The 21631-nt window shown below is 33.1% G+C and overlaps 1 protein-coding gene across 7 annotated transcripts in view; it reads right to left on the bottom strand.

Annotated features, from left to right (window-relative positions):
• Positions 1–21631, bottom strand: part of LOC114329935 (proton channel OtopLc) — a 329038-nt gene that overhangs the window by 68584 nt on the left and 238823 nt on the right. For 4 of the 7 annotated variants that reach the window (XM_028279211.2, XM_028279210.2, XM_028279217.2 and 1 more), the window contains 3 exons: positions 18100–18147; positions 10231–10534; positions 2939–3099 (listed from right to left, as the gene is read on the bottom strand). In XM_028279211.2, coding sequence (XP_028135012.2) covers positions 2939–3099; positions 10231–10534; positions 18100–18147 — 513 coding nt within the window. The remainder of the gene's footprint in view (positions 1–2938; positions 3100–10230; positions 10535–18099; positions 18148–21631) is intronic. The other 3 variants (XM_028279216.2, XM_028279215.2, XM_028279218.2) reach the window with 3 other exon arrangements.

Raw genomic sequence — 21631 nt, 5'->3', positions numbered from 1 at the left:
TGAGGTTGACTAATGAGAACCCGCCTTAACACACGTCTTCCACCTGATCCTTAAATCGTGCTCTGGGCTTGCCTCTTTTCCTCACTCATGTTTTCATTTACATCACGAATAACTCACAAATTAAAGCAGTTATTAGGTATAGGGAATGCTTAAGCAATAAAAAAGTTATGTAAAATATCATTTCATTACGATAATAAAATACAGGGTGTTCCATTTAAGAAAACTCAGAAAATACTCATTGTGAGTTTCGAGCAACCCTATATTCAAAATTAAATATTTCGCTATATTAATATTTTTTAACCATATTAGACTAATTAAAAATCATTTGAACATAAATAGAGTTTTTGATGTAAAATCAATAGAATTCTACAGGATGTGAATTTTGCTACGAAATTAATGAAAAAACGTAATTATGTTTTAAACTACCCCTTATAATATTACAAATCCTTATATTTTTAAGAAGAAGTCATCGACGAGAGTCCAAAAATGTAAACATACTTGGGGTGTCCCTTAAAAAAAAGGAAGTTATAAGCAATTTCTGGTATAACCGGAACTAGCAAATAGATGAAAATATTTTTAACAGCTTACTTTTCAAACCCCCTTCATGCTAAATTTTATTATTCAATTACCTTTAGTTCTCGAGATATTTCTAATTAGCCCTTTATCTGTCTCACCCTGTATACATATTCATCAGTTACATCACCAGCCCTTCTTAAAATTATTCTAATATTAAAAATACTAAACTAATTTACTTCCCTTCAAAACAAGTGAAAATTAATTATTTGAACAGTCATTTTTTTCTTACAAATAAACGCACACCGTTGGGATATAAAAGCGTCAATTTACTTATATGTCAATATAAAAAACCTTGTAATGGTAGGGGAGCCCAAGCGGGGATTTTTGTAGTTACTCGAGCGCGTCAGATTATCACATGGGCAGAAACCTTACCCGTACCCCGTAAATGTACCTCTACCATATATTGGCTCTTAATACAGGGGAGTTTGTTAAGGGGGTCCGAAAAAAAAATCTATCCGTAGAAAAACTCGAAATCGTCAGATTAAGATAGGGTAAGTTAAGTACATGCAAAACAGTATATATTTCAACAATCTGACGATTTGAGAAATCGTCAGGAAATGGGTGAGTCCCAAAGTTTCACAAGAAAAAAGCGAATATTTCGCGAAATGAACGTCAGATCAAAAGACTAAAAAATAAGTTTTCAATATTTTTCAAAAATCTATCGAATGATACCAAACACGACTTCCCACGGAGAGGGGTGGGGGGCAAATTTTAAATTTTAAATATGAATCCCGCGATATTTCGCGAAATGAACATCAGATCGAAAAACTAAAAAATACACGTATTCAATATTTTTAAAAAAGCTATCGAATGGCACCAAACACGACCCCCACGGAGGTGGGGTGGGGGGTTACTTTACAATGTTAAATGGGAGCCCCCATTTTTTATTGCAGATTTGGATTCCTTACGTAAAAATAAGTAGCTTTTAATGGAGCCATTTTTTCGAATTATGGACAGATGCATGGCGCTATAATCTGAAAAAACGATTGTTGGAAATGTAAAATTAAATTAAAAATAGAAAGTCCCCACTAAAATGGAAAACTTTACTTAACTTTTTTTGGTTTTAGGACCTACTCTTCACAACCCAATAGGTCCCCATAACGCTCGAGTGACTGCACATTTAGGCTACATTGCTCCCCTACCATTATAAATTTAAAAATAATGTATGTATACTTGCAGAGAACTCCCTAAAATATTTAATCCCAGTTGGAGCAGTTGAAAGTTTAGATGTTGTTCTTTCAAGACTTTGTTATTTATTCATTTTTAATCTGGTTTACTGGCATTCCTTTGAAATTGTATATATAACTTATTCAATGGGATCTAGATTGTGGTTTGTCGACTATTATTTTATTAGCAACACTCGTTTTTATCATCTTTTGTCTAACAAAAAAAAAGACTTAATATCATTGATTGTAACTTATGTACATTGATCCTGGATACAAGCAGGCTGTACGCCTGATTATACTGGAGTGCAGTGATCAGTGGTGATGGTCTTTTGTTATTTGCTTCAAATAATTATTTTATTTTAATTTGTTTGGATTTTTTTCATTTGTTAACCTATTGTTTTGTTTTACTAATTTTCATCTAAAAATAGTGGCCGCTCAACTTTTCTTTCAACTAAATACTTTGTGTAATTATTATTATTTTCCCCGTGTTATGAGCATAGGCGTAACCAGGATGATCCTAAGGGGGGTTACAACTACCTGAAAGGGGGGGTTACAACTACTGGCAGGTCTCTGAGGGCTATGGTGTTAAGCGTATAGAGCTCAAAGTACATCCCAATGGGGGGGGGGGGGTTACAACCCCCAAAACCCCCCCTGGTTACGCCTATGGTTATGAGACATACTAACTTATCCCACGTGGTGTCATGTGGTGTCAAGGATGTAGCAAATCAAGATCAATGCTCCTATTACGGCCTACTAGCTGCTATCACGATGAACCAATATTTCCATTGAAACCTGCATACATTCCATCTGAAACCTATACTTAGCTCCATGTAGAAATACAGTCAGGATCCTCCAGAAGTGAGATATGTGAAACTACATAATATATCTACACACTAGTCGAACTTTTTCTTCACAAAAAAATTAATAAAAACCGCGACTTTGACCCCTTATAACTACCCTCGTCCTCACTCTGGTTTCCGCCCGTTGGGGAAAGTCATGTACACAACTAATTCAACATATCCCCGCATAGTTTTTCCATATTACTTATTACGAGCAAAATCGGCTCCCAGCTCTTGGGCTAGTAGCTTAATATGCGGACGGCCTAAATCTAACTATGATTTGTTGACTAAAAAACTTCAATTAAACAGATAATGAATTTTTTTTACTCCCGCTGTAAGGTACAGAAATCTACTTACCCTCGAATTCATAAAGATGAAATACATTTGCATGAAGGTGAAAATCATTTGTAGCGTTGGATTTACTCCTCTGAGAATCATGTAACACGGAGAATTGAATGGTATCTCGAAAAATCCTCCAAATTCTAAACCAATATAAATCATCGTTCCTAATCCAAAAGCTGAAATAAAAATCAATATCGCTCACCTTATTTTTCAATTAATAAAAATAAAAGAAAAGTAATATCTATTACAACTTTAGATAATCAATAGTTTATTTCATATTACAAGCAAAAGACATATCTGAACAAGACACAATATTATTACAGTGATATTGTTATAGAATCAGGCTATAACATGTTCAAAAAATGACTGAAATCGGCTAACAGGTTTAGGAAATATGAGACATCAAAATGACCAAATTTTTAAGTGGGCCGATTTCTATGCACGTAAGTTTATTATACGTTACAAGAGATACAACTTGCTCCAATTGATTATGCAGGAAAAGCTTCAAGGAAGAAGAAGCATACTGAGACGCAGAATATCGTGGCTGCGTAACCTGAGAAAATTGTAGGTATAGATATACATCAAATGGACATTTACTAATATACATATACACAATACACACACCCAAACTTATATGGAATCATCTGATATTTCTTTATTTCGTGCGGATTTACAAAAACGAACACACGAAATCAAAGAATATTTATTTTAAAGCAATTTAATAAGAAATACATAACAATTAAATAAAACAATAAAATATTTAAACAACAAATTGAAACTAGTTGTTTTAAAGTCAATAGCATCACAAATTTCAATGTAAAACTAATAATGTTTAAATTGTTTTTATTATTTTTTTTTTGTTTTCTTTGTAGTCAGTGTTATCACCTTTAGTCCTCATGCAAGCTTCAGTATGCGGGGGCACGCTCATAATCAAATTATCAACATTTTGTTATGGTAGGTTGCTCCATTCTTCAAGAGCAGCTTGTACTAGCCGTGCGGTGTTTTGTGGATTTTCCCGGCTAGCTCTAATTTTTCTTTTAAGCATATCCCACAAATACTCAATAGGGTTAAGCTCGGGTGAGCAAGCAGGCCACTCCAAACAAGGGATACCTTCTGCTTCTGTGGAGTTCCATTATATGCATGAAAATTAAATTTTCTCCTGTTGCACCTCTCCAGAGCCTAACTACAGGTTATCAACATACCTGAGAGCAGTTAACGTTGAGTGGATGAAAATTAAACGAGTTTTTTTACGGATCCCAATTCCTCTCCAGAACGTTACACTTCCCCTTTTATATCTGTGAACAGATCTGACAGTTTTCGTTCTTGCTTGTCTTCCTTGACCTCTAAGTACACGATTTCGTGGATCATCTGATTTTACACAAATCGTGACTTTTTCTGAAAATAGCACATTTTGTCAATTGCCAATGTTCCAGTTTTGGTGGTGAAGACACCAATTTAGACGACCAATCTTGTGCTGCCTGGATAACTCTGGAAGCCATAACTGTCTCCTGCTGTATATTTCTTGGCACGAACTCTTCTTCTTATCGTTTCAACTGAAACAGTTACACCTGTAGCTTCCAAAAGCTGCCTTTGGAGCTGCTGGTAAGAAATGATTGGGTGTCTTCCAGCTGATTGGACAATTAAACGATCGTGGCGAGCCGTTACTACTTTTTGGTGACTTTCTCTTCTTAATTTTTGAGCTTTCCTATTTCCTGTTACCTAGCATAGGTTTTAGTCAGAACGTTCTGTGTTACACCTAGCTCTACAGCTGTGTCCCTCTGAGAACATTACTTGTTCCACAAGACCAATAGTCTTTCCCCGTTGTAGGTTCTATAACCCCACATGAGGCATATTTTCGTTTTTGGACGCAAAAGTTAGTTTATTTATTTTCGTTCAATTTGCAACTCAAGCAAATAACCTATACCGTACCGATAGGCTATTGATTATGTACTATAGAAAGGAACTACAACGTTAACGGGGTTTTATTATTTCATATGGTCAATGAATCTCTATATATGAAAAAACCGCGGAGTGCTACCATTTAAAGGGGTGCGTTTTTGAGAAATGGGTGAATTAGTCCCTGGGCACAGGTTACATTAGGGTGAGTTCTATGCACTTTTGGTACAAACACGTCTACATAAAAATTGTTCCTGGTTAAATTTCCTATTTAAATGTAACTTTTAAAAGTCAAAGATACTTTTTTTTGCAAAAATATATTCAAAAGAAAAAGCACAAAGAATCCCAAAAGAAAGAAATTTTGTTTTTTGTCCCATAATTTTTGTCCACGGGGATATAGGTATAGACATTGCTGCGCAGAAAAAGAACTTACATATTTTCTCTTTAAAATGATGTTTGGTAGAGGTCATTAGGATTTACAGTTTTCGAAATATGATTTTTCAAATTTAGCCACTTACAGCAATTTTGGGCAATTTTCCTTGTTATTTCGCAAATATTGTTCTGTAACTTTTTTCTACGCAACTTTAGGCATATGCAATGGTACATGTAAGAGGAATAGAAATCAATTACCTTTAAAATGTTGTACTGCATAATGTTGTACGACTTCTTTTAAAGAGGTTATCCTTTTCAAGATTTTATAATTTTAACGAGTTTTTATATATTTTTTACGATTATTTTTTAAATTTCCCATCATAACTTTTTTTTCTACATTTAGGTATATATTATACAGTGAGCACGTAAAGGTTGGAATAAATTCATTTTCTCCAGAATGGACGCTTTTGGAAAAAAATCCCGAGACAAGTCGATTTTTATTTTTAAATTACGACTTTTTGGCATCTATATCATACTAGTGACGTCACCCATTTGGGTGTGATGACGTCATCGATGATTTTTTTAAACGAGAATAGGGGGTCATGTGATAGCTCATTTGGAAGGTAATTCAATTCTCTATGCAGTAATAAAAACATTAACATAATTATTTACACAGGGTGTCGAAAAAAAATTTTTTTTTGAATTAAATTTATTAGCATAAAAAGAAGAATTTGTGCAATTAATTTATTTCAAAATAGATTTTACTGCTTTTAAAAATCAGAAAAACATGTTTATTTGAAAAATAATCATTGTTTTTTGCTTAAATTAATGTTCAAACTTTCAAAAGGCAGATGGGTGGCTGCTTTAATATTGAATTTAAGCAAAAAAGAATATTTATTTGTCAAATAAAATTTTTTTCCTGTTTTCTGATAGTAGTAAAATGTATTTTGAACTAAAAAAATTACACAGATTCTTCTTTTTATATCAATATATTTAATTAAAAAAAAATTTTTGGACACCCTGTATAAATAATTATATTAATGTTTATACTACTGAGTAGAGTATTGAATTACCTTTCAAATGAGATATCACACGACCCCTATTCTCCTTTAAAAAAATCATCGATCACGCCATCACGCCCAAATGGGTGACGTCACTAATATGATATATATGCCAAAAAGTCGCAATTTATAAATAAAAATTGACCTGTTTCGGGATTTTTTTTCAAAATCGTCCATTCTCGAGAAAATGAATTTATTCCAACCTTTACGTGCTCACTGTATAATAACAAGAAAGCTTATTCTGTTTACTTTAAAATGCTGTATCTATTATAAAAAATTCTAGGATTATTTTTGAATAAGATATATAATATAATATATAATATAATATATAATATAATATATAATATAATATATAATATAATATATAATATAATATATAATATAATATATAATATAATATATAATATAATATATAATATAATATAATACGATTGTGTGTTATGATTGAATCTTATTTTTTATACGTAATACTTTGGATCCACTTGACTCGGCCGGGCAAAGTTCAAAATATGGATTAATTCCAATATTTACTGTCAAAGCTCCTGCACCACAAGCTTTTCTCTAAAAAATAGCATGTAAATGTACCAAAGGATGTACAAAAAACTGCGGTTGTAGGAAGATAGGAATTAGTTGTTCAATATTCTGCAAAGGGAGCATGTGCATGGGTACTAATTGTGGGAACTCTAAGATAACTGAAGTGTCAGAGGAAGATATTGAAGCTAATGCTAACAAAGAGATGGACTTTGATTTTGAAAAATTTTTAAATGTCAACGTTTAAATAATTTTAACTAAAGTGATGTTTTCTAAGACTAATGTTTATGTAATTTTTGTAAAAGAAATAATTTTAAATAATACAGGTAAATAATTATCAAAGAATTACTTGGTTTCCATTATTTTAATAAAGATGATACACCATTTTAAAGAACAGAAAGTAAGCCCTCTTTATTGAGCAATAAATAGTAAGAAAAAAAGTTATAATGAGAAATTTAAAAAATAATCTTAAAAAATGTAAAAAATAATATTTTTTTATATTAGGTATTATATAATATATAATATATTATATAATAATATTATTTTATTTTTATATTATATTATAAAAAATCGTTAAAAGTATAATACCTTGAAAAATCATAATCTCTTTAAAAAAAAGTCGTACAACGTTATACAGTAGACCATTTTAATTTGGTAATTGATTTCTATTTCTACTACGTTTACCATTGCATATACCTAAAGTTACGTAGAAAAAAGTTACAGAACAATATTTGCGAAATAACAAGGAAAATTGCCCAAAATTGCTGTGAGTGGCGAACTTTGAAAAATCATATTTCGAAAACTATAAATCCTAATGACCTCTACTAAACAATATTTTAAAGAAAAAATATGTAGGCGTTTTTTTCTGTAAAGCAATGTCTATATCTATATCCTCGTGGACAAAAGTTATGGGACAATAAACAAAATTTTTTTCTTTTGGGTTTCTTTGTGCTTTTTCTTTTGAATATATTTTTGTTAAAAAAGTATCATTGACTTTAAAAAGTGATATTAAGATAGTAAATTTAACCAGGAACAATTTTTATGTAGGTTTGTTTGTACCAAAAGTGCATATTACTCACCCTAATGTAACCTGTGCCCAGGGACTAATTCACCCATTTCTCAAAAACTCCCTTTAGATGGTAGCACTCCGCGGTTTTTTCATATATAGATGTCCATTGACCATATGAAATAATAAAACCCCGTTAACATTGTAGTTCCTTTTAGCTATCTTATTTTGAATATAATCAATAGCCTACGAGCTGTACTATATGATTGTCTTATCGATTTGTTTATTTTCAATACAATCCTTTATTCTTTGCAATAATAACAAGTGTTTTTTAAAGAAATAAATATTGTTTTGAAATACATGGTGATTCCATATAAGTTTGGGTGTGTGTATTTACTAATATACATCCCAGATATTTAAGGTGAGTAACTCTCTCAGTATTTTGGTGATCTATGAAATATGAATCAATAGTACCCAAGCAGAAGCTAATATGACTCTTAGACTGATAAGCCCTAGTGGTAAAGCATCCTAATACCAATCTTCAAAAAGGGAGACAAATCGGACAAAGAGAATTGCAGAGGAATTTGGGGGCCTCTCTCCATTTATTGTACGCAAGAGAGATACCTCTAGGAATAACTAAAACGATCGAAAATATCTACCAGAATAACAGAATAAAAGTAAATGTAGAAGAAGAACTAACTGACCCAATTGGAGCTGGTAATGGGATAAGACAGGGGTATTTATATTTCCTGAGTCCCCTATTGTTCAATTGGATGAAATAATAAAAAGTAAGAACTAAAAAAGGATACCAAATGGGAGAAAAACATCTTAAAATAATCCTATGTAGAGCAATACTAAGCTCTCAACGTGAAGATGATTGTTCAACGTATTCTGCACCAATTTAATATAACCACCTTAAAATGTATCATGTTAATTTCCCCAAAAAAACACCAAAAAATGCATGCTTGCTTATAACAGCAAATCTACTAAGGTGTAAATTAGAGGTGGAGGGTTAGATTATGGACAAGTCATGGAGTTGTCTGGGCATCACTCTATCTAGCTACGGCAAGCTCAAAACAGAAGTGGAAGATCAAGTGAATAAAGCAAACAGAGCCGTAGGTTGCCTGAATGAAACAATATGGAGAAATAAAAATATCGGAAAAGAAATGAAAGGCAGAATTTACAAAACAGTCATCAGACCAATAATGACATACGCTGCAGAAATACGACCTGATATAGAGAGGACAAAAATAATGCTAGAAACAGCAGAGATGCAGATCCTTCGAAAAATCGATAGTACGATACTATGGGACAGAGCTAGAAGTGCTGATATGCGACGATAAGCAAAGTAGACAACATTATTTAACTGGGTAAACAACAGAATAGTAGAATGGAATAACCATATAAGCCGAGTGACAACAAATAATAGTAAGGACGGCGAGAGACGGTTACCAATAGGAAGATGATCAGTGGGAAGATCAGGAAAACGATGGAATGACAACTTACTGGAAGCACAATGAAAAAATAAACAGTCATGTCTATACAAAATCATGTCTATACAACACCTTTTAAATGTCATTGACACAGTGGGAAGAGAGTTTGGCCTAAATATAAACTGTTCAAAAACAAAATACATGGTATTTAGCCGTTTGGCCCATCAAGATTCACGTTTATATGTTGATGGTCATATAATTCAAAGAGTACCCAGTTTTAAATATCTTGGTTGCCATATTACTGAACAACTAGATCCAGATAAAGAGATAAAATGTAGAATCGGGATAGCCCGCACGACATTTTTAAAAATGAGGTCATTCTTCTGTAATGATACCTTGCAACTTCAACTTCGAAAGCGCATGATTAAATGCTACATTTGGTCAGTCCTCTTGTATGGTGTCGAAGCATGGACATTAAAAATATCCACCATTAACCGTTTGGAGGCCTTTGAAATGTGGCTACACAGACGTATTCTGAAAATACCATGGACGGCTATGCTGACAAATGTGGCAGTCCTTAAGAGAGCAAATGCTACCCGCGACCTGCTTGATAACATCAAATATAGAAAGATGGCCTATTTTGGACACGTAGTAAGAGGAGACCGGTATAATATTCTTCAACTTATTATGATGGGTAAAATCGAAGGACGCAGAGGAATTGGTAGAAAGCAGGCCTCTTGGTTGAAGAATATCCGGGAGTGGACAGGAATAAAGACAGCAGAACACCTATTTAGAATAGCTCGAGACAGAGACAGTTTCGCCATGTTAATCGCCAACGTCAAGGGGACTTGATAGGGCACGTTAAGAAGAGAAGTCTATACAAAAAGAAAAAGAAATTGGTAAAAATTATATTAATAAAAATTCTTTTCATGCCTTTCAGACTTCGGATTTTTTTTATAACAAAAAAATAAATACATTTTTATAGATACCTATACATATAATACATACCGATAGCTCCAATCCTCAAAAAGAAACTTCCATGGCTATGGTCGTTCTGCGAAGTCTTGCGCTTGCATTTACTCTTCGAATCCGAGTTGGACTCACCTGCTTCTGCATCGGCAGCCGGAGTCGACTGACGAGAAGCGGGCTGAGTAGCTGAACCACCAGTGGCGGCGGGCGCGGCAGGAGCGGCAGGAGGCTGTTCCTGCGATACAACAGTAGCAGCTTGAGATTGAGTAATTTCTTCTACAGGCACAGGCACGGCTGCCAGGCCTGCGTCAACCACCCCTTCAGAGTTGCGCCGGTAGGTGCTCTACCCCCACAAATCAAAAGTAAATAATAAAAATGGTGAATAATTTTAGCAGTCAGGAAGAAGGGTCCCAGAACTACATCAATTGGGGCGCTATATTTATTGTCGCTTCCAAATTTATTCTTTTGCGATCTAGATATCCACACGATGTGGGAAAGGAATTTAGTGAATAAATGCTTCCAGCAGATACAAATAACTTATTAGTATCTTCTATTTCAACAACGGTTAACTAGGCAATGTTTTATTTTTTTTTTTTTAATTTATCTCACTAAAATATACTTAAACAAAATGAGCAAATACAAGCAACAAGGCAACAATTGATGGTCAAATAACTGCATGCAACAACCTTCTTATAATGAATATTATTATTTCTATTTAACATATTGCCTAACTTTATTAATATTGTTAATACATAGAACCCTATATGCCAAGCCGTTAGATGCGTCAGCATTTTCATTTTGTTTAAATACATTTTAGTTTTGCCTTTATTTCTTTAATATTTGTTAGTTTTGCTTATTGATATTTTTATGTTTATTACAATGGTATTCGATAAGTAATAAATGAAAAATTTATAAATTATTTTGAGTTTATCCATAAATAGTTTGCTTCTTTTTTCGCAACGTGCTACAATTTAAGATTTTATGATCAATGAAGACAAACAAAGAAGAAAACAATAATAAGAGGAGTTAAAAAAATTAAATAAAAAAAATCGAGAAAAATAATTACACAAAAAATAACTGAATAAAAATTATAGTTCATAGGAAAACCGATATGTTCCAGCAAAACACTTCATTAACGCTGAAAGGCGTATGTGGCGCCCTCTGGGTAATACATCATTTTTGGCGGCGAATCTAGATTTCTTGCCCCAAAAAACTCCCGCCCACCAAATTTCGTGTTATTTTCCCATGCCTGTTAGGAAAATATTCATGAATAAATAAAATAAAAGTTTAACTTTGACACCCTGTATTTTGGTTATTATCAACTTTCGTACTAAGGTAAATTAGTTTAAATCGACCTATTTAACCTCATAAATCTATGGCCCATTCTTTACCAAACACCCTGTATATTATGTATTTCATGGAAAATTGTGAACTAGTGGAAAAAAAATTGTTTCTGGGGATTCAAAAGTTTTGATGGTTCAAATTTGACCGAAAGTAAATCCTTTATATCTGTTTAAAATTTGGCTTAAAAAAATCTTGTAATATTTCACGATGCTGCTTGACATACAAATCAATAAAGATTCTTTAAAAATTGAAGTTAAAATTAGCATATCCTCGGTGTAGCCTACGGCACAGTTAACAAGAATTACTTAAGTGTATCTGTTGTGGTCTTGATAGCCATAAATAGTTCATAGAACCTACCCTAGTGAACCATACAAGGGTAATTAGGAGCAATCAAGTGTTAAATTATGCAAACCCCAAGTAAGCTTATCAGAGGAGAGTGTAGTGTAAAATGGGTAGACGTACGGAATACTCAAAGGTCTGTGAAATTTTATTATGGCATACAAAATGAACAAAAGTGAGAAAATTCAAATTGCAGCACGTAAAGGAAGATGATACAAATATTGATAATTTCTTTATGTATAGAATATTAGATTTTGTAGTGCAAAACTTATGGATAAACTTTCTTTATAAATTATGAATATATTTTATTTATTGCTGTATTTTACCATTTTAAAACATAGTTAATAATGAATCACCTAACCTAAGTTTTTTCTGAAAGAGAAGATAAAGGACCCCGTAACACTCCTTATGGAAAAGCGGCCCCGGTCAAATTTAACGAAAATTCGGTCAATGGCAAAGTTGGTCAAGATTAAAAAAGTCCATGGGAACTAGGTCTGAAAAACTGTTATTCTGAAGCTACAGCTTTCTGAAGTTATTGGATTCAGGTGCTCAGTTTTCGTTAAGTGCACTAATTCACGGTCAAGTGAACGAAAATATTTATTATTGAAAAAAGAGAGATTCATTATTTTCTCCATGCATATTTCCCTGTTGCATATGAATTCGGGGTCAAAAGTAGATGCATCGTATTTTAGTCTTCAAAAAACCTCCGAAAAGTCTTCTGAAATAAGAAGACGTGCGATAGAAATTGTGCTGCTATGGCAACATAAGGCTTATGATGTTTTCAAGAATACTTCACACTTATCCAATACCAGCATAGCTGAAAATCCGCCTTATCTCTAGAAAACTACTGAACAGTGGCAAATCTACGGGGGGAATAGGGGAATTGCCCCCGTAATTATATTTGCAGCAAGTGTCAGCAGCAGTGTTAGTGCCACAATTCTTGATTTTTTTTAATTATGATTCAGCGTTTTTTTTTTAAATCAAATGGTGCTGTTTCTTGGAGTAAACCCGTTCTCCGTTAATTATTCTTTGACCATTTCTAAAATACATTTCGAGCATAGATCGCTTTTGTTCTTCCGTGAAAACCATTTTTAATAATAATTTTGTTTACTAAAACTTGAAAAGTCAAAGTTGACGTCAGCAGGCAATTGCCCTATTCCCCCCGAAACATACTCCAGGATTAAAGAAAAAATTGTTGAAACATAAAAAATATATTAGCTGGCATGAAACTTAAACTACAGACAGACAAATTAAACCCAACAAACTCACTCGACAGTTAAGAGAATTAAGGGAACTTATTGCACGTAAGTTATTATGTATATATTTGATGTAGTGTTTTATCTTTTAGGACTTATCTTTTTTATGTCTTTTGGTTTGTCTTTCATCGGAAGTCCTCCCAAGGAAAACGTCTCGTCCTTAGATCCGAGCGCCTTCAGAAAACTGAGGAACAACCATAACAAGTGCTGCTAGAGCCGCACAAGAATTCTCACAGAAACAGCACCATTTGATTAAAAAAAAGCTGAATCATAATTTAAAAAAAATGAAGAATTGCGCCACTGACACTGCTGCTGACACTTGCTGCAAATACAAATCACAATACCTAAACTATCACGTTATTACATAGAAATTCTACATATTATGCAGAATTTGTTTTAAGAATGCTTTGCACAATAAACTTTATTTGAATGGGTGATGAACTGTAGGTAGTTGTGCTCATATAACTAGTGTTTTATGGTTTTTAGGCTTGCAAGACATCAACCCAATGTTAAGTATCCTAATAGGTCGTTAAGTAACACGACATATGATGCATCTAACCGAAATCATCAAAATCTTAACATCGTTTTTTCTTAACGGCAAAGGAATTAAATATGAGAATCTCAACTCAGAAAACTAAAACAATATTAATCAGCAAAAAAACCAAACAAATGTAAAATAGAAATTAATGGTATCCGTATTGAACAAGTAATGGAAATAAAATACCTTGGAATTACACTGTCCAGTTATGGAGACCTAGACAAAGAAGTGAGAGATCAAGTACAAAAAGCAAATATGTAGACGGTCAGGATGCATTAATTACACTATAGCGAAACCGACACATTAACAACGAGATGACGTCAAAATTGATAAAGCTAGTATAAGACCAATAACGGCATATGCATCAAAAACAAGACTCGGCAGAGCCGCAATACAAAGGCTACTGAAAACATCAAAGGTGAGAGTTGTGACGATAATATAATTTTATCGTCTAGAGTACGCCAATGAAATAAGTAAAACGTGTACCGTCTTGGACGATATAAAAGTCGGATCGAAAAGCCTAGTTGATTATTATTCTTGGAGCGTTGATCGAAGAATAATAAACAACAGCGAGGTATAAGAGGTGAGTTTATGTACGTAGTATTTCCCGACCATTTTCCGCTGTCGTTTTGACGAGCTGAGCGAATCCGACAGTTTTCCTCTTACCTATCCTTTTACCTATCCTTATACTAGTGATCCTATATCCCTAATATGTCTTTTCATCTGTCGAGCTGAGCGAGATTCCCTTTTCTTATACATTCATGTCGTATTAATAAAAGCAATTCCTATTTCACGCGATCGTCAAAATCATTCATTCGTGTACAAAATGTCGTCACATCGGCCCGAACAGAAAGCTCGATACGTAGATTATAAATATATTTTATTAACGAAATTAACGAGTAATTAGGGCTAATTATCTTATCTTTTGTATGTTTTAATTCCAAATAAAAGTGTCTTAAAAAAGCGAACTCTTTTCTTCGACTGATTTAGTTACCTTGGAGCAACAACGCAACGACCGCGTTACATTCCTCTAAATACTTCTGGTAGTGCTTTCAATAAAGCATCGTCTCAAACCCGGTAACAGCTTTTTAGTTCTATAGCCTCTCCAAAAATCCTGTGGGGTCTTTGGATCCGTCAAAAATGGATCCCCATTTTCTAACTGTGTCCATTATTTGACTATGTTCATTTTCCGTTTGTGTATCGTCTGTTTCAGGTTCCTTAGTTTCGATATTGGTAACTGTGCCGAACTTTTTTGAGCGTAAGTGTAAGACCATTCTTGATCGAAGATCGTCTAATTTACCTGTCGTATCTAAGTTAAATTCTGCCATAACATTGCTTAATTCCTCTTTCTTTAATGTATATACCCAGCCTACCGTCTCATCCGCTATTTCTAAGCCTAACGTACCTTCTGATTCCGCCATATTTATAATATATTTGTTTAAATGTCTTAAACTCTGTTAAAATAAATGCTCGGGCGCCAATGTAACGCGGTCGTTGCGTTGTTGCTCCAAGGTAACTAAATCAGTCGAAGAAAAGAGTTCGCTTTTTGACATTTTTATTTGGAATCAAAACATACAAAAGATAAGATAATTAGCCTTAATCACTCGTTAATTTCGTTAATAAAATATACTTATAATCTACGCATCGAGCTTTCTGTTCGGGCCGATGATGTGACGATATTTTGTACATGAATGAATGATTTTGACGATCGCGTGAAATAGGAATTGCTTTTATTGATACGACATGAATGTATACGGAAAGGGAATCTCGCTCATCTCGCCAGATAAAAAGACATATTAGGAATATACGATCACCACTCGTATAAGGATAGGTAAAAAAAATAGGTAAGAGGAAAACTGTCGGATTCGCTCAGCTCGCCAAAACGACAGCGGAAAATGGTCAGGAAATACTACCTACATAAACTCACCTCTTATACCTCGCTGTAGTTTATTATTCTTCGATCAACGCTCCAAGAATAATAATCAACTAGGCTTTTCGATCCGACTTTTATATCGTCCAAGACGGTACAAAAACACGTTTTACTTAATTCATTGGCGTACTCTAGACGATAAAATTATATTATCGTCACAGAGTACTGAGAAGAATTACAGGAAATAGGTTAAGAGATCGTACGAGGACTGAAGATATTAGAAGAGAATGTAAAGTACAGTAAACGAATGGACACTATGTAAATAGAAAAAAGAATAGAATTCCATATAGGTATCAATCCGATAATTAACATGCAAAATTGCTTGTAAAGAGGAAGAGGCTTGTAAACGAATACCAAGACCAAGTACATGGTCGTTACCAAAAATCCAAGGCAAAGAATTAGACAAAACTAGGGAGCATGATAGAAGACGAAAACGGTTATGGATTAGTTGTAACAGCTAGAATCAGCTCAGGAAATAGAGCGTAGCTCCCTAGTAACGCTACTTAAATCAAAATTGCTGTCAAAGGCAGCTAAAACGAAGGCATATAAAACTATAATTCATCATCATCACGTAGCGCTACAACCAACAAATGGAATGTTCATTTTTCGGAGATCTGCTTGGATGTTATCTCTCCATCGCATTATGGGACGTCCGAGTGGTCTTCTGCGTGTAGGAATCTCCTCCCATACCAGTCTTACAAGTCTCTCGTTATGAAGTCTGTGCACGTTTCCTGCCCATCTTAGTCGGTGTGATTTAATTTCTTGGACAATATCGGTGTCATTGTAGAGTGCTTTTAATTCGAAGTTGGTTCTGATCCTATACTGGTTTGTATTAATGTCGTGGTGAGGTCCAAAAATTGTTCAAAACGTCTGAGCTTTTCTTCGTTTGATTTGGTCATGGTCCACGTTTCGCAACCATATGTTAGTACAGGTCTGACGATGGATATATAGATTTATAGATTTATAGAAATAGAATGCGATTTTCTGGTTGGAGTCTGTCTTTTATTTCTTCAGTAACATCGTTGTCAGCTGTGATTACGGCCCCCAGATACTTAAAACGTTGTACTCTTTCGAAATTGAAGGTGTTGACGGTCACATTTTGTCCTATGCTGCTCCTTCGTGTCGTTCTATTTATACACATATATTTCATTTTCTCTTCATTAATTCTCAGCCCTACTTCGCTTGTTGCTCCTTCCACCTTGTTGAAAATGGCTTTTGTGGATAGGATGGAGTCTCCAACGAGATCAATGTCATCTGGGTACGCTAGTAATAACTTAGGACCTTGAACCGATAGCAGTTCTGTTTTTATTTCGGCCGACCTCATGGCTTTCTCTAATACAAGGTTAAAAAGTAGTGGAGATAACTACCCTGTTTGAGTCCACTGTTGATTTCGAAGCTGTCAGACAGTTTATTATTTACACGTACTTTTGATATTCCACCCTCCATACAGACTTTTAGTCATCCGAATGAGTTTTTTTTGGTATTGAGAACTCCGCCATGGCATTCCATACTTGGCTTCTTTCTACGCTGTCATATGCCTGTCGAAAGTCTATGAAGAGATTGTGTATGGGTCTGTTATACGCCCATCCCTTTTCTAGGAGCTGTCTTAGCGTGAATGAATAGTTGATCTATTGTGGATCTGTTAGTAAAACTATAATTGGTCCCATAATAACGTATGTGGTACAGACGTGGACACTGAACCAGCATGACACAACAAAATTATGAGGTTTAGAATGGACGATCCTTTGGAAAATTTTTGGGCTTTTTGAATAACCAGGCAAGACATAACCAGGAACTCCAAGTACTCTATGGATACGAAAATATAAAACGATAACTACATCAAGGCAAATTATATAAGATTAGCAGTATATGTGCTGAGATCGAATGATGAAATACTAGTAAATACAACCTTCTGGGAAAGGCCCGATGGCAGAAAATCAGTTGGTCGCCCAAGAAAAATATGGAAGGATGCAGTAACGTGTGACCTACGTAAGATGGGGCTACAACAATAGGAAATTGTTGTACAAGGCCGGCAAGAGTGAAAGAAAATTATAAACGAAAATAGTAAAAATAGTAAGAGTAGAAGATGAATTTCGTGAATTAAAAATTAAGACAAAGAAGTGGTATAATTTCATTGCGCTATTTAGAATCGCTGTATACAATTTTTGGTGGGCAAGAATGATGTTTTTTAAGATTCATTTCAGTGTTAAAGTGTTAAGGATCTAAAAACTATAATTAAAATGGTAAAATATCAAACAATACTTTTTTAGGTAAAATTATTTTAATTGTTATATAAACTGCCCAATACTCACTGCCTACTAAAAATGTAGTTATTGTTTTCTGAAATAAACTGTTGTCACTAATTACCAATTATTAACTTTTGTCAAAGGGGATAACGCTGCCCCTGGAGGGGTAGTACATGTTTTAACTAAATTTTGTCTACATACTCTTAATAATAATCTTAAGAGGATCACGCACTTTGAACTTTTAAATAATCTTACCGCATCAAATTGCCATTGTACAGAAATTGGCTGGTTGGATTCTTCCGGCTGTAAAAAATTATATTCCATGAAAAATGATGGTCAAACACATACTTCCATTCTTAGACAGTCAAACTAAAATTTGATTTGGGCCTCTTCCAACAACTGCTTTAAAAATCATAAATAATTGTGTGATGAGTAAATAAGTAGACCAGTATGTTATTATCGTGCGTGTAAGTTCCTTTGTTAGTTTTATTACTATCTATTTAATTAGTATTTATATTAAGATTAATATCAACAATAAAAAAAGTTTGGCCACTAGTGTTAACATTTACTAATTCTAGTTTGTTTTAGTTTATATACTACCAGTATTATTTAGCCAATAAATACAAAAGATTTGCTTATAATCATTTAAAAAATTTTCAAAGAGTCAATTTGAAAAATTTTAATAATTGAAACGTCTGATATGTTTTTACACACTTATGACAACTGAAAGAATGGGAAAAAAGTATGTATTTTTAAAGTGTGTAAAGTTTTTTAATTTCCTGGCTAAGAGTTTTCGGCTTATTACAAAGCCATCTTCAGAGCTATGCTACAATTAATAAAAGATCTCTAGTACTACTACTACTATCGGTTTACAGAGTTCTCCGACCACTAACCACCATTCTCTTCTGTTTGACTATAGACTTGGAGGGATTTCTCTTTCCTCTAGTTCTTTTTCAATTCCCCCCCCCCTCCAGCTTCTTCTCTGCGTTCCTCTTTTCCTTCTCCCTTGTTATATCCACGTCAAATCTGTTTAGGAATCCTGTCATCTGGCACTCTCTGTACCAGTTCAGAGAAATAAGGAAAAAAAATATCCTGTTGGTGACACAACCCCCTCCAGGCTGAAACCAAAATTTTTGAGTACTATGGACATCTATAATAATAACCTATATGTTTCCTGCAGCCGACTTTGATGATATACATAGTTATAAACAAATGAAGATAAAAAACGTCAAATTTTCGCTTTTTTTCGTCTATTACCAAAAAGTTAAGCATTTTAAACAAATTTAAGACTAAGAAACTCATAAATCGTATAAAAAACTTAATATGGCGTTCACTGAATATGTCTATCCTTATTGGTTGCTTAGAAAATTGCAAAATAAATCATAAATTTTGAGTTTTTATAAATATTTATAACTTATTACACGGAATGCTGAGACTTCTGGTATTTAAATCAATCCCTAAATTATAAAGCAATTGGTCAAATAGTTTAAAAGTTATTTAATTTGTTTATCCCAAATTAATTTTTTTTTCAACACTATAAGTCAGAAAACGATGAAGTTACAGTAATACTTTGGATAGTTTATGAAAGAAGACGATTTACATTAATAATTTAATTAAAAAAATTGACAAAAACTAATTGTAAATATTGCAAAATTATTTTACAAAAACATGTGAATTAAAAAATGGGGGGCTAACTTCGTCCCTAATTGTCCTAGGACAATTGTTTTTCTTTCTAAATATGTATAAAAATTCATTTTTTCCAAATATTAAAAAATAATTTTTCTACAGGTAACGGTTAAAAAGTTATTCTAATTGTTTATAAACAAGCAAAAAATCGACATGTTTTTGCAAAATGATTTTACACAGTTTAAAATTACTTTTTGTCAGTTTTTTTAATTAAGTTAATAGTCTATTCTTCTTTCACAAACTGTCCAAAGTGTTACTATAACCTAATAATTTTCTGACTTATAGTGTTGCAAAAAAATTAATTTGGGATAAACAAATTAAATAACTTTTAAACTATTTGACCAATTTCTTTTGAAATTTAAAATATAATTTTAGCACAAGAAGTCTCAGCATTCCGTGTCATAAGAAGGTTCTACCTTACTTTTTACGTAAGTTATGAACATTTATAAAATCTCAAAATTTATGACTTTTTTCAATTTTCTGAGCAACAAAAATAAGGATAGATATATTTAGCGAACGCCATACTGAAGCCTTTTATATGATTTATGAGTTTCTTATTCTCAAATTTGTTTAGAATGCTTTACTTTTCAGTAATAGACGAAAAAAGTGAAAATTTACCGTTTTTTGATCTTCATCTGTTTATAACTATGTATATCATCAAAATCGGCTGCAGGAAGCATATATCGATGGCTAAAGTGCAAAACCTCGTAAGTCAAAATTTTCCAGTTTTGGGATTAATTTACCAATAATTTTTATATATTGCTATCTATTAAACTACAAATCCTCATAAAAGTCTATTTCAACTTAAGACCTCTAGTGACATCTATCAAAAACTAGTAAAAACTCTTTAGCAAAAAGTGTAAAGCAGAAACCTATTAAGTAGGACTTACGAGTTTTTTATATTTACATTTGCTCGGATATTTTATGTAGTAATACAATGTTGTGAGGTTTTACCGGAATGCGGCAAGTGTTTTTTTAGGTTTTGTGTTTCACTCTTGTGAATAAACGCAGTTTTGTTGTTTTGTTTTGAAAAATATGTCTTGTAGTCGTGGAAAAACAATTTTGAATTTAGTGTTGCAAGCTGATACAGATGGGTAAGTGATTTTTTGCCTTTTTCTTATATTTTTATTATTATTTATCGTTTGAGGTTAAGTCTGCTTTCTTTCTCACTGAAAAAGTAGGGCATGGTGTAAATTACAATAAAGCAAATAATGATTGTTTATAAAATACTTTTATGCAAACGTGAATTATAAGAGTTAACGTTATGCCATTGAATTATAAAATAGATTATGAAAATATTGGTTATGAATTTTATAGTGATTGTTATGACTATTGAAATGTAAAATTCCACTAAATTAGGTATACTTATCTTAAAATCTTGACAAATGTTTCAAGAACTCAGGTTCTTATCAATAGTTAAATTAATTATTAATGAATTCAACTATGTACTATCAATCTTCTGATGATTGAGTTCTTAAAATAATTGTTAAATTTTTAAGATAGGTATTCTTAATTTAGTTTAATTTCATATTTTAATAATTTATTGGTTATGAATTTGATGTTTTTTGCAGTACAATACAGAGTAGCAGCTCAGATGAACCTCAAGAAGTTAATAGCGTGGTCGAGGAACCACCATCAGCGGTATCAAATAACGTAAACATAACCACTGATATGCCAAATTTTCAAGATGAAAATTCCGATAGCGAACCTTTCCAAGATAGTGGATCGGAATATATGGCATCAACCGAGTCCAATGAATCAGATGAAGAAACACATAACCAGTCGCTAAATGAATTACTAAATGAGACAGAAACAGTAACATCGCCCATAATGAGAAAAAGATCAAGGAAATCTGACGTCAATTATTTAAACTGGGAACGAAATAAAAATAAACTGAAAAGAATGAAGGGAGAATCATACCAATCCTGTCAACTAGATAAAGATGACAACAAGTATAAAAAAATTGAACGAGACGAGCGAAAGATGGGACCTCCATGTCAATGTAAGAATTCGCAAAGATCTCTAAAATTTTTTTGCAATATTTTTGAAGACGACGACAGAAAAAATATTTTCAATATGTTTTGGAAAAATTTGGACTGGA

Source organism: Diabrotica virgifera, chromosome 4, assembly GCF_917563875.1.
Source record: "Diabrotica virgifera virgifera chromosome 4, PGI_DIABVI_V3a".
Classification (NCBI taxonomy): domain Eukaryota; kingdom Metazoa; phylum Arthropoda; class Insecta; order Coleoptera; family Chrysomelidae; genus Diabrotica; species Diabrotica virgifera.
This window is presented reverse-complemented; position numbering and strand designations above follow the sequence as displayed.